This window comes from Crocodylus porosus, unplaced genomic scaffold (genome assembly GCF_001723895.1).
Source record: "Crocodylus porosus isolate Cpor-Errol unplaced genomic scaffold, CroPor_comp1, whole genome shotgun sequence".
Taxonomy (NCBI): domain Eukaryota; kingdom Metazoa; phylum Chordata; order Crocodylia; family Crocodylidae; genus Crocodylus; species Crocodylus porosus.
Genome location: NW_017728912.1, coordinates 35,227,013 through 35,240,686, shown reverse-complemented (window position 1 = coordinate 35,240,686; position 13,674 = coordinate 35,227,013). Strand labels below are relative to the sequence as shown.

The 13,674-nt window shown below is 40.5% G+C and overlaps 1 protein-coding gene across 2 annotated transcripts in view; it reads right to left on the bottom strand.

Annotated features, from left to right (window-relative positions):
- Positions 1-8,103: 8,103 nt before the first annotated feature.
- SLC4A4 (solute carrier family 4 member 4) overlaps positions 8,104-13,674 on the bottom strand; it is a 270,292-nt gene continuing 264,721 nt past the window's right edge. For both annotated transcript variants that reach the window (XM_019534275.1, XM_019534276.1), the window contains exons 23-25: positions 11,640-11,736; positions 8,711-8,790; positions 8,104-8,192 (exon numbers count right to left, since the gene is read on the bottom strand). In XM_019534275.1, the coding sequence (XP_019389820.1) occupies positions 8,747-8,790; positions 11,640-11,736 (141 nt within the window). In that variant the 3' untranslated portion in view covers positions 8,104-8,192; positions 8,711-8,746. The remainder of the gene's footprint in view (positions 8,193-8,710; positions 8,791-11,639; positions 11,737-13,674) is intronic.

Sequence of the window (13,674 nt, the reverse complement as noted above, 5' to 3'; positions counted from 1 at the left end):
TTAAGTCTCTTTCCCCTCGACTGCCTTGTACTCTAATCCAAAGCACTTCAGAGTGCCCCTCCCCTGACTCCTTGCTAATTGACGAGGATGTGTATTCCTCCTTAATATAGAGTGCCATGCCCCCACCTCTCTTTCCTATTCTGTCCCTCCTGTACAGCCTATAGCCCTCGACATTCACCACCCAATCATGCGTTGCGTCCCACCACGTTTCCGTAATCCTCACTATGTCCGGGCTGGTGTCAGCCAGCAGAAGGGTGAGTTCCTCCTGCTTGTTACCCATACTACGAGCGTTTGTGTAGAGGCATTTGAGGCCTCGACTTTACCTCGACTTTAGCACAACTTTTGCTACAGTTTCCCACACCATTCTTGCAAGCAATCTGAGGAACTATGGATTGGATGAATGGACAGAAAGGTGGACAGAAAGCTGGCTGGATTGTCAGGGTCAATTAGTAGTAATCAATGGGTCAATTAGTAGTAATCAATGATTCAATGTCTAGCTGACAGCTGATACCAAATTGAGTGCCCTAGGGGTGGTCCTGGGCCCGGTTTTGTTCAGTATCTTCATTAATGATCTGGAAGATGGGATGGAGTGCACCCTCAGCAAGTTCGTGAAGGACACCAACCTGGGAGGTGTAGTAGATACACTGGAGGGTAGGGCTAGGATTCAGAATGACCTAGACAAATTGGAGGATTGGGTCAAAAGAAATCTCATGAAGTTCAACAAAGACAAGTGCAAAGGTCTGCACTTAGGATGAAAGAATCGCATGCACTGCTATAGCCTGGGGACTGACTAGATAAGCAGCAGCTCTCCAGAAAAGGACCTGGGGGTTACAGTGGACAATAAGATGGATATGAGTCAGCAGCGTGCCCTTGTTGCCATGAAGGCTAATAGCATACTGGGCTGCATTAGTAGGAGCATTACCAGCAGATCAAGGGAAGTAATTATTCCCTTCTATTCTGCACTGGTGAGGCCACATCTGGAGTACTATGTCCAGTTTTGGGGCCCCCCACTATGGAAAGGATGTGAACAAGTTGAAGAGATTCCAGTGGAGAGCAAGAGACATCATTCAGGGGCTGGGGCACATGACTTATGGGGAAAAGCTGAGGGAACTGGGTTTATTTGGTTTGGAGAAGAGCAGACTGAGTGGGGATTTGACAGCAGCCTTTAACTGGAAGGGTGGTTCCAAACAGGATGGAGCTAGACTGTTCTCAGTGATGACAGATGACAGAACAAGGAGCAATGGTCTCAAATTGTAGCAAGGGAAGTTTAGGTTAGATATTAGGAAAAACTCTCTGAGAGCGTGGTGAAGCACTGGAACAGGTTACCCAAAGAGGTGGCGGAATCTCCATCCTTGGAAGTTTTTAAGGCCCATTTTGATCTAGTTGGGGATGATCTAGTTGGGGATGGTCCTGCTTTGAGCAGGGGGTTGGGCTTAACGTTCTATGATTCTATGAAACGTGATCAATCGCAGTACCCTAATAGCACAGTCGTCAGGCCAAATACAATCAAATCTCAGTCTAATCTTTCTTTTCAATCTTCTTAAAGAATCCCATAATCAGCATAAAGAACTAAAGATTTCCACATTTAAATTTATTATTCCTTGCTCCAATAAACACATTTCTCCAGAGTCTGCGTCTCACACACTGAATGCAGTATGTCAGTATAAAAGTGGCCTAATGAAATGAAGACTCACGTCCAGAAATTCTGATTTTCTGATAGTGGTTATGCTGATCTCTGATGGAACTGTTTTTTTCATTGCAGGTGTTATTAACTGACATCACTAGGAGAAGAGAAATGGTCCCCAAAGTGATAAACAGATCCACAAAAACAAATGATGAAATCAAGCTTTAACTGACAGTATTATACCTTTCTTTTTTTATGCTACCGAGTCTGCGTCTATGGCTGAAAAATAAAGGTCCATGACACTCATGAGGGACTGACATCTCAGCAAGTACAAAAATAAAAAAGGAACTCACAAATCTGGAAAAAACCAAAACAAGGAGGCATGTGCATCTACATGTATGGATATTCTTGTTTGTTCTACTTGGCTGATGCTGTCACTAACAGTAAGTACTGAGAGAGAAAGCGAGAGAGATTCTCATCAACCATGAACCAACTGTTACCAATAGGAACCTATTTCAGAATTCACTGCTGTGCCAATAGTGACTGAGTAATTACCGTCTTGAGGCTATTTATTTGATGATCTACGCAACAGTGGATTTCCAATCTGGTAGATGTGTTCCCTGGCAGATGTATGCTCAGTCACAAAATTCATCTCCATAACTGGCATCTTCTACTGAGAAACAGAAGAGCCAGAGACGTGGTTCCTCCAGACCTCCTGTCAGAGGACTGGAAAGAAGAGCTGGTATTAATTTGTCTTAATGTAGAGCACATCCTGCTACTCATCTCAAATATGGATAAGTGTCTGCCATGCATCTCTAACAGAAGATGCCCTTAAGAACTGACTTCACCCCTGGACAGGGTGCAGTGCAAGGCATAAGCAGCATTTAACACCATCTTCCTTAAGAAACAAGTGAAATTCTGGCCCCAATAAAATCAAGGAAGGTTTTCACAGGAGCCAGGATTTCCCCCCTCAAGTTCAAGTGGTACTTTTGACCCTTGGCAGAAGGGTCCTTTTTAATGTAAGGGTCAACCATGGAGTCGTTCATACAAGCGATGCACCCATTAGGGTTAGTAAACCCCAATTTTGTACTTCTTACTTAGCCAAAATTAGTGAGTTTGTCTGCACAAAGGTTTCAGGACTGGGTTTAGCTGCAGCCTGGTCTGAATGTGCACAGCAGAATCCATTCCAAAGCTTGCATGCACTGATCAGACATTGGCTGCAAGTAATAACTTCTGCCTGATGAAAATTATTTCTTCTAATGCACTTGCTGGACTCACACTATGGTAATCCTGTTGCAAGAGAGAACTTGAAAAAGTCTTTTAAAAATTTCTCTCAATCAGATATCTCAAAGGCAGAGGACTCCCATCACAATAATGCGTATGTTTCCAAATCTGGAAGGGTCCTCTCTTCCTTTGCAGTAAGTGCTGATTTACACCAAGTGAGGATCAGGTCCCATATTCATTGCATCATTACATGACTCCATTAACCTAAAAACAGAGTAATAATGAAACTTCTCTGACACCTACAGGTTTGCCAAATGGTGTATGCCCAGCAAGTTATAGTCAATCCCCTGTGCATCCTCATAATCCTGCTTCAAGAAAGTAAGATGGAGAGGCAAGGCAAATACACCAATAAATGCATAAAGTTACTTTATTTTCAGTATACATTTAATTTTGAAAAATATAAATGCTAAAATATCTCATCATCTTCATCTTTTGATTCCATAAAAGTCACAATAGAAAGCTTCATAAAACTGTAAAACACTATCATGTTATAAGGAATTTCAGGTTTTATATTACTGGAAAAATCATTTATATATTGAAATGTTTCTTCTTTTTTTCATTTTGTTCCACCATCTTGATCTACTTCATTTAAAAATAAGTCTTTATTCTTTCCTCCAAAGCAAATACAGACTCAAGAGAATTAAAAATAATAATAAAAGTATCTGAAAGTGCATGTTGATTCTGAAAAAAACAGAACAGATGCATCTCAGCCATAGGAATGGCTACCAAAATGACAGAGGCAGACATCAACATTCACACATTGTAGGTCTGGGATAAAGTTTTCTACAGTGTGTTATTTTTTAAAGTTTCATTGGATGACAATAGCCCTGAGTAAACCTCACTTTGCAATATTTGTATGGAAAACTGCTTTTAGCAGCTTACATCTTTAAAAGGTTCTGTCTTCAAAAGACTTAGAAGTACACCCTGAGAACCCAGATGATGAGCTCAACTCTGCCCTCTTCCCTCCCACAATGTCCCAGTTCTGGGAAGGCTGGGGAGGGGGAGGAAGCTGGGCCCATAATTGAAGGGCTAGCCTGGAACCTTGAAGATACAGGTTCAGTCCCCTGCCCCACTACTGCTATCTTAAGTGACTTTCAGCAAGTCACTTATCCACTAATCCATGGGAGGAACATGCTCATTGCAGGCTTCTCAAAATAACTTGTAACCTGCAATTTCCCTGACCCCTACATTACATGGGTGCAATGATCACAAATTAATATCACAAATCTGAAAGAATGCAATGAAACTGTTTCACGTGACCGTAGATGAGCCAAGTTTGTTAAAGGGCCATTTTACTGCACTTAGCCTTTTGGTGCTGACAGGTTTTTTAAAAAAATAAAGTAATCAAAACTTTTAGCAAAGGGCTAAAGCCATGGAAATTTGAAAAGACAAATGTCACACTCATGCCATCAAAGAGTTAAATGATTTTACATGGAAAAATAAAGAAATCTTTGTCCCATCCCTGTACAATGCTACCTTCTGTACAACAGTTCAGTCTGTTTTTTGAAAAAGAAAGATATAGATCAGCAGTCAATACATTTCAAGTACATTTAACATGGTTTAAAAGTGGAAGACCTTGTTGTCTGGAGATTGATCACCAGGTAATAGCAGATGAAAAGATTTAAAGAGAAAGAGAGAGAGAAGGAGAGAGAGGAGCACCCTGCCTTTTGAGTAAACTGTAAGCAAGTCTTACTCTCTATTCTTTAAGTGCTTTCTAGGGAAATCTGCTCGCTATCCACACTGATTACTTTAGGTCAGTCCTTCCTCAGCATGCACGTTTCTCTTGGTAGAACTGAACAGCATGGACAAAACCAGAAAACAAAAACCTACGCAGAGGGCATGTCTACACGACACATTGAGTGTGCAGTAGCTGAAAAACACTGCGTAGTAGCACTACACAGCACAGTGCTAGTACGCTACCGTAGCACCACTTAAACTCTGGTTACTGCTACTTGCTAATACAAGTACTAAATAAATGCGCAGTAGTGATTGCACAGTAGCATCTCATGTAGATGTGCCCAGAGGACATAGTACTTGGATCTTTTGTTTCATGTTGCAGTGGGCAGTGATTCTTTTTTTTTTTAACAAAGGAATGAAAACAGTCTTGTATGTCTCTTATTGATTTAACATTGCACAACCAGCTATACAGCACAACCCTGATTATACATCCTCCAGTTAACCGAAACAGTCAGCTTAGGCCTCACACACCCTGCTTTCTAGGAACCCTGAATATTTCAGATGTCTCCTACACTTCTCTGAAAGCAAGACTGGACTATTTACAGTAAGGTCATCTGTCAAAGCAGCAAGCAGAAGAGGCTGTATTCCCTTCCCCTTGTTACTATCACTGACTTCTATCCCTTTGTCACCAACAGTGAATGCAATTTTTGTTCTATTTAACCAGGAGTGTAGATCCCCTGATACTGAGCTGGAATGATGCAAGAAAAAAAAAATACATACCAGCTGATGAGTGTGTGTTGGGATGCACACTATTGTATCTGATAGTTAAATTCCCCAACTTTCTAACTTTAACATTGTTGCAGGAATACTGCAGCTCTCAAATATAGCAGCATCAATAGCTAAAGATAAAAGGACAGATTCTGGGCTGGCGTATCTCAGTGCACCTCTACCTTGCTCATGGTCCCTAGCTAGGACCCCATTACTATTACACTGGTATATATGGTTGCCATCTTCCAATCCAGCATTTTATTTAGAAGTAACATTTCCAGAGACTCCTACAGCATATCTGAAAAAGTGAGAAAACAATCTACCAATATCCTGCCCCTGTGACTGCTGGTATAGCTCTTGTCGGGGATCTGAAACTAACATTTAGCAGATGAGTTCTCAGCATCATCATGAAATACCTAATCCTTTATTTTAAATTATGTTAATTATGGCTTTGCTGGCCAGTAATCCATAGCATCATGCTTAGTTCATGAAAAAAAAATTAAACTGACCCAAGTATTAAGCATTATAAAGTAGTTTCTGTGTGCATATCATTTTTTAAAATACAGCCAGTATCCAACATTCATCTAGACCAAATGTCGGCTAAAACCAATGGAAATGAACCCGTTGCTTCAGCGAGCTTCAGATCAGAAACATCCTGCTTCACTGCTGCCAATGGGAGTTTTATCACTGATTTCAATGCACCAGGATCAAGCCCATAAATAGCTGCACACTAACATACTGTTGATGGGAACCCATGCTGAAGTGGGTTGTAGCTACTGTAAAAGCATTTGACTGCTACGGAGGTAAAAAGAATAAGGGGCCAGATTTTCCCCCTTCGTTTTTATTCAGATACAGGGAATATGACCAAAAAGCAAGTAAAACTCTAGTAGTACCAATGACCTTGCTTCATGAGCCATATATCTTCCACTATCTCCACCCCATTGCAAAGATGCTCTGTGGGGATGAGGTAACAGCTGCTCTCTGCTGTAAATTATTTTTTCTAGGTAAAGGACTAATTTTGCCTTGAACACCTGCTGCGTTTCTTATACCCACCGTAGGTACAAGGTAACATTTTCAAACACTTTGCAGTTGAAGCATATGTATACATTTCCTTGCAGTGCCCAATGTTCAAAATATTGGAGTTTATTTTTGTATTTTACACACACACACACACACACACACACACACACACACACAGATATAGGAAAGAATAAAGGAAATCTGAATTGCAAGGTCATATTTGCTTGCTTTATTTAAAACAAAAACTGTGTGTGTGTGTGTGGTGTGAGACACAGGGGAAGAGAGAGGGAGAGAGAGAGGAAGAGGGAGAAGGTGAGAGAGAGGGTGCCTACTGTATCATCTGCCAAAGATGCATTCTAAATGATGGAATAAAGCAGTAAGAACATATGGTGAGCTCTGTACACACTAGTGAACAGGTCAGGGAGTGTAGTATATGTACCCACATTCAGCAGGTAGACCTTCAAGACTTGCTGGTAGTTTTGTCAGAGTAGGGGCTGTAAATGTATATCCAGGCAGGCAAATGTGAGACATCATCTCCTTAACCACAGCATCATCACTCTGCATTATATGCAAGCAGGCTCAGCCACACATACACACACACACACACACAACGGTGTCTGTAAAGAAAATAATTCTAACAATATTGCATAGGAAATCAACAAAATGAATACAATCAGAATCTGTCCACTGACACAGTTAACCAGTCACTACTTCAGTTATTGCCATTACATTTAAGACTCTTTCTAAATCACGAGTGTTAAGATACAACCTGTCTCCTTCACAGTAATGTTAGATTTTAAAAAAACAACTAAGAAAACAGATGCTTCAGAAAGATATTAATAAAAGTGATCCCGCCCTATGCCATGCCCTGGAGATAGTGTGGTTTTTTTTCTTTTTTTTTTGTAAAAATCACATTATATGGTACAATACATTTTTACAGAAAGCCTGGCATCTAGAAATAAGAGGTAGAACTACTCAAAACTATATGTTTCCTGCTGCAGGAAAAAATTCATTTTTTTACAGTAATTAAAAAAAGGTTAAAAAAATTGACAAAAAAGTTGCAGGTTAGGCCCCCATAATTTAAACAAAATAATCTAGGAAAATAACACTCTTCAATGTACCTGACAGATTAAGTCCAGTAAAGTGTTAAAAAAAAGTTGCATAGGAAAGGGACATTTCAAAACACATGCTACAATGATGGCAATAGTTCGTCTGTTCCGATAGTGAAGTACCTTTTAAGTTTTCCTTCTCTTGATACTACAAATATAGGCTTTAAGAACAAGTTAGTGTAGCAGCACTTTCCAGTAGCGTACAGCTGTGTAGTAAAGACATTGAATTAGCCTGGAGGTCAGTTTTGTTCTGCTAGACAGAAAAAAATAAAATAAAAACACTGATTCACAACTAAAATAATGTCAGTTCCTCTGACATTTAAGAAAGGTATTATAATATATCCGTAAATAATTCTGCCCTCTGCTTAAGAAATGAGAGATATGTGCACACATGTCTGAGTGACAGAGAAGGCAAAAATTAAGTGTTGGTCAAAGTGGAAAAGTGGATGGAGCTGAAATAAAGATACTCAGCAGAGAGAGAGACTGGCAGAGGCAGAGGTGCCACTGTGTGTCAGGTTTACCAATGCAGGAGGGATGCAGAGAGCATTTTTACATTTGGCTACTGACAAAAGAAATTCGGTAGACGTTTAACAAACAAAACAAATTACAAAGTAGTTTCTGTTCCCTTGCTCCTCCAGAAATAACCATTGTCTTCAGGCTCAAGTTCTATTCTAATTTGAGGCACAACTTTCACTGGAGTATGTGGAGGGCTAAATGCAAAAACAAAAACAAACAAACAAAAAACAGAAGTTATAAAAACACATACAGAATTTCTACTTCCTCATTAGCCCACAGTAGCTGATGCTTTTAAAATGCTCTTTCTCCCAACTCCTTTAAACAATATCACTTCTGAATTGTTAGTGCATGTAGGTAACTCTATAAGCATATATCAGAATAAAGGTTTCTACAATGGGACTACTATTCAAGCCTCATTCAACTCATGCAAGTATAAAGCAAAATTCAGGAATATGCAGTCATGCACATACTAAACATGAATATAGCAAATAACCCAAATGCCCAGTGGTGATAGGCACTTAAAGTCTGTGGGACCTATTACTAACACACAAAGTCTAATTTAATGGCTTGCTCAAAGGCCTGCTGAAATCAGCAGAAAAAATACCACTGAATTCAGCTGGCTGTGGATCAAGTCCTAAGACCACACTAAACACACAAAACACCCCATTTATGCACACTATGTGCATAAATAACAGGCTGTGTAACCACTTACCTTGGCATAGTGTGTGACTGAAGAAAAGGAATTTTTTCAGCACGACGTATGGCGCTCAAGGAATGTTGGTGATTTTTCTCCTGTTTGAGGAGGGGTAAAAAGTCTCAAATCAGAGCATGCAACTTCTGTGACATTACCCAGCACAACTCCCGTTTGTCTAAGAAAGCCCGAAGAACCCGACCATTGTTTATACCAATGTTTTCCTTCCATATGAATTTCAGACACTGAATTAAAGTATTAAATTAATGTCTATTCAATTAGTTAAAACTAGTTCCTCTGTCACCAACGCAATACAAAAGTCTGCATCCAGAAAATAGGCCTCCATGAATGCAAACATGTAACTGAGTATGCAAAAGTTGGCACTTAGGCAGCTAACATTCTGACAAACCAAATCTAGCATGAAAATGTCTGGACTCTATTATATCTAGTGATCTGATCAAAGGATTAGGGATTGGGGCCAACAAATTCTAATCCTTGAAATAGAGACTCCTCCTTTGCTTCAAGCATATCATCTCATATCCTCCCTATTTCCTTTCTGTTCAGTGCATACCTTCCAGCTATCTCCTCATCTACCCTATCAATTCCTCTCTTGCGTGTCCAAGGGCCTTACAGGATGGTAGGTGGCTTGTTGCCATGTGCTTCTTTCTCCTTTACTGCCCCATGGTGATGAAGAGTAAATTGCATTCATAATAATCAGTAATGTAATTGAGTGGGGGTGACTGGGGCAGCAGCAGCCCCAGTTGAAAGAAACCTGAGAAGTATAGATGATGTTTTACATTTTGATTTAAAAATAGTGGGAATCCATTCCACAGGCCAACTGGATAAAAGATGAATTAGATATTTATAAAACACTTTGAACAAGAAAAAAATAGCACAAACACTGAGGATGATCAGTGTTATACTTTGGTTTCTAAAATATAGCCTGTCTCAGGATGGTACAACAATGTTGATGGATTCCAACTCCTCTTTCAAGCACCAGGTACCTGAAAATGTTTTTTGTTTTGGGGTTTGTTTGTTTTTTAATGTTTGCCTTGCCTCTAAATAAAAAAAATCCATTTTCATTTAAAAAATTCCCTAAATATATTTATTTCAATACCATTATCTTAAGTTTTAATGATTCACTACCATATGATTAAAATACATTCCAATATATAGATTTGTTAAGATGGTATCAGCAGGCAACATGACATGGCATCAGGTCTGAGAGCGATTATATTGTTTTTATATGAACAGATACTGCATCTGGGGTTGAAGTGGGATTTTTAGGCTAAACTTCATAATAAAAATAACCTGAGATAATTCTGTGCTGCTTGATTTCTAGTTGAACTTTCTAATACCATGACAGGACAGGAACTAGACAGATCTTATATCTGTTTTATAAGAACAATGTCCAAGTAAAAATTCCTTTTACCTGTCATAGGAGCACCACTTGAATTCAACTGGAAAAAACTCCATCTATTTTTCATCATTTAAGATATTTATTTATCTATTGGGCTGTTAGGCCATTTGTACAGTGACACAAAAATAATATACTTCAGCTATCCCCTATTGTGATCACAACACTTGAATTTGAATTTCTAGCACTGAGGGCAAAATATTTTCATTAAATTTTGAAAGATCCCTGGAGCCTTTTCTTTCCTTCTTGGGGAGAGGTTGAGGTTGGGAAGGGAGGGGGAAGAGAGCAAATTAAATGAGATTTTCTATACATTGGCTCTTTTTATTTTCTGTTATGTAAAACACACACAATTAATGAGTAATATTTTCAAAAACACATAAGTCCCTTTGAAAGCCAATGGCACTTCAACTCCCAAAATGTTTGTTGCCAGCATCTCAACAATTGTGTTAATACAACCAATTACACTGGTTCGGTCCAATTCCATTATCACAATACAAAGTGTGTCCATATTTCCTTAGTTTAAAAATGTGGCGCCCTGTTCTCCGGCACGCTCATCTCTTTCTGTAGTCTCAGTGGAGCCTGCTGGAGAGCAGGGGGAGAGGACTGAGTTCAGAGTGCAGAGCAGGTACGTGTGGGAGTGACAGTGACCATCCATTTTAAACATTGGTTCCAAGTGTCTGGCTGAAAATGGGAGAAAAGCATTCATTTGACAAAGCTGATAGGACGCTCAGGACAGATGTTTAAAATGGAACTGTCCAGCAAAATTGAACTGTATGGTCACCCTAATGCCAAGGCCCATTCATCTCAAGACCCCACAGGCTTCCTGTAGTTTTCAAAAATCCAGCACAAATAATATGAGATCTCAAAGCAATTAATCTATGATTCTACAAGTATCAAACAGGTTAGGACAACAGAAGATACAGATGGATATGAATAAAGGTTAAAATGGAAAAAAAAATATGGATAAATAGAAATATGGAAAGAGTCACAACAGATGAACATAAAAATGGATCATCTAGGAAGGCAAATATGTTAATATGACATGGCTGAAATGACCATCACCTTGTCAATTCAATGAAGATCTATGACACCATATCTTTTTATGTACTAGTTTGTTTGTTTGTTTTGCAACTGTTTGCAAACCTAAGGAAACAAACAGTAACAGACAGTGGTGCTGTTTCTACATGCTGCATGCAGTCCACAGCACTAATGACGAGGAGAGAAGTAGATAACAGAGTTAACAAAAAAGACGGTAACAACCTGAAATGGACTGGATGACTTGAAGGGTTAGAGAAAGCGCGAATGTGAGAGAACTGTTAGCAGCTGGTTATAGGCAGTCAAGCTGGAGGCATGAGCAACATAAAAGAATAAAAGAGTGAAGAAAAAATCTCATTCATAAACTCGGAGCCCAGAAATTAAAAGAAAGAAAAACGCATAGGACAGGTTTAAAAGAAGTCATTGACCAGACTTTCTTCTCCTTTCGGTGGTGCAAGTCAGACTCAAGCAGGCATGCAAGAGGTTAGTTCTACTCACTGTCGGAAGGTTTGCTATCACTTAGGAAAGGTTCCTGTTCCATGATGTCCATTGGAATTTTAATACTTGGGACTTTTTCTGAGTAAGGGCAGTCAGACTGTGAAAGAAATGTGTAAAACGTCTTAGAACATTTCCACTGCTGGCCTTCTTTCTTTCTCTCATTGCCCCCCGCAAATTAAACATTGTTCACACAGCCTCTGGGGAGGCCAGGAAGGGAAAAAAGACCATCCACCTTAGTTATTTCCATGAGCTTGCCTACTCCTATCACATCATGCTTCCTCTTGCTGCAAAAGTAAAACAGGTTAAGAAATATAAGCAGTCTCTAGCTTTATCTATACCTCCTCAGCATCTCCCTGCATTATATCGCTCTGCCCTGTATCCAGCTCCAAACTGAATGGAAAATACAGGTAATAGAATTTGGTGAAACCATTTAGATCAGGGGTTTTCAACCTTTTTTTAAGGAGTGTACCTATTCCGGTGGCAGCGGCTGGACACAGGGGTGGCGGGGTGGCAGTGGCTGGACATGGAGCCAGGGGGGCTTGCACATGGCGGCGGCGCAGAGTAATGGATGGCGGCTGGTGTGTACAAATTCTCCCCCGGCACTCGCCCCCTGCTTCCCCTCCCCGGGAGGTGGCAGCACAGGGTAGCGGGTGGTAGCACTTTATCCCCACCCATCCATGCGTACCCCCTAGCACCTTTCCAAGACAACCCCTGGTTTAGATTATGCTCCCCACCCTCAAATCAATCTTCTTTTTGAAATTGCAGAGATGCTGCTATAATTGAGATGACAGATTATGACAAACAGTCCCACAGCATCCTAGTAGCTGGACCAACTTGCAGTCTCAACTAGAAAGCTAGTAAAAGTAATTAATTTCCTCAGCTCCTAGCACCCCTGAAGAATCTGTATGATCCTAATGCAGGCAAGAAAAACAAAGAATTGTCAAGAAGCCTTTTGAGGCATTTCAGTGCAGGGAAAACCTGCCACTATTTTACCATGGAGTCCCATAAGTTTTCAGCCCGACGACTTTCCAGGCTTTGTCTCAGACTATGAGGAGGTGATAAACACCAGGTCCCATGAACATGCATATCAGCAGCAAGACAAAATGGAAGACTGGAGAATCTATTCACTTTAGCTACCATTCAGGACAATATTTAAAACACATTTATGTCCTACTGACATGTTTCCAAGTTAAAAGCTTTGACTAAAAACTCCTCCCCAAAGACAGCGATTCCAGTAGTTAGCAAATAAATTATGTTGTATATTGCCAGAAATGCTTAGACTTCTTTTGTGGAAAGGCTCAGACATTTGGATGATGAACTGGTACGGCATTCTCCTTGTGAGATGACAAAGCCTGGGAAGGAAGATCTTGTACACAGGTATGGCAGTATGTCCCAGAATAAACATTTAAAATACCTGAGTCCTTGTGCTAAATCCAATGACCTAACATTTTTTAAAATGACTAGCGACTATTGAGCACCCAAAAATGTATACACCAAACTGAGACATTTTCAGGGAACTAGATTTTCAGAATATTCTGAGATTCTCAAGACTCTGAAAATGTAGGCACTGTGACAGGGCACTTAGCTTGTCTGTCACTTTAAGAAGGGAAGATGCTGCATAAGAAGCAGACTGCAGGTGTGGCAGGGGCCAATTAGAGAGACACCTGACCAGAAGGGGGCTGGACTTGAAGCATAAAAGCCCAGGCCCTGAGCTGGTCAGGCAGGCTAGCCCTAAGGGCCATGGAGAGAGGAGTTCCTGGCAGAAAGGCTGCAACAGGGCTCTTGGGTAACATCTGAACTGGGGTACGCAACTCTGGAGGTTTCTGGATGGGACTAAGGGGTGGAAGAGATCCCAATCAGCCTGTAAATGGAGAGGCCTGGGAGCAAGGTGTGGTAAGCCCATAGCCCACAGGGGACAGTAACAGGCCTGGGATAGAGAGGCCTGAGAGATAGGGCTAGAGAGCCTGTGGCCTGGAGAAGGACAGGAGAGAGCAGAGAAACAGAGAGCCAGGAAACAAGGAGGGCCAGGGTGCCC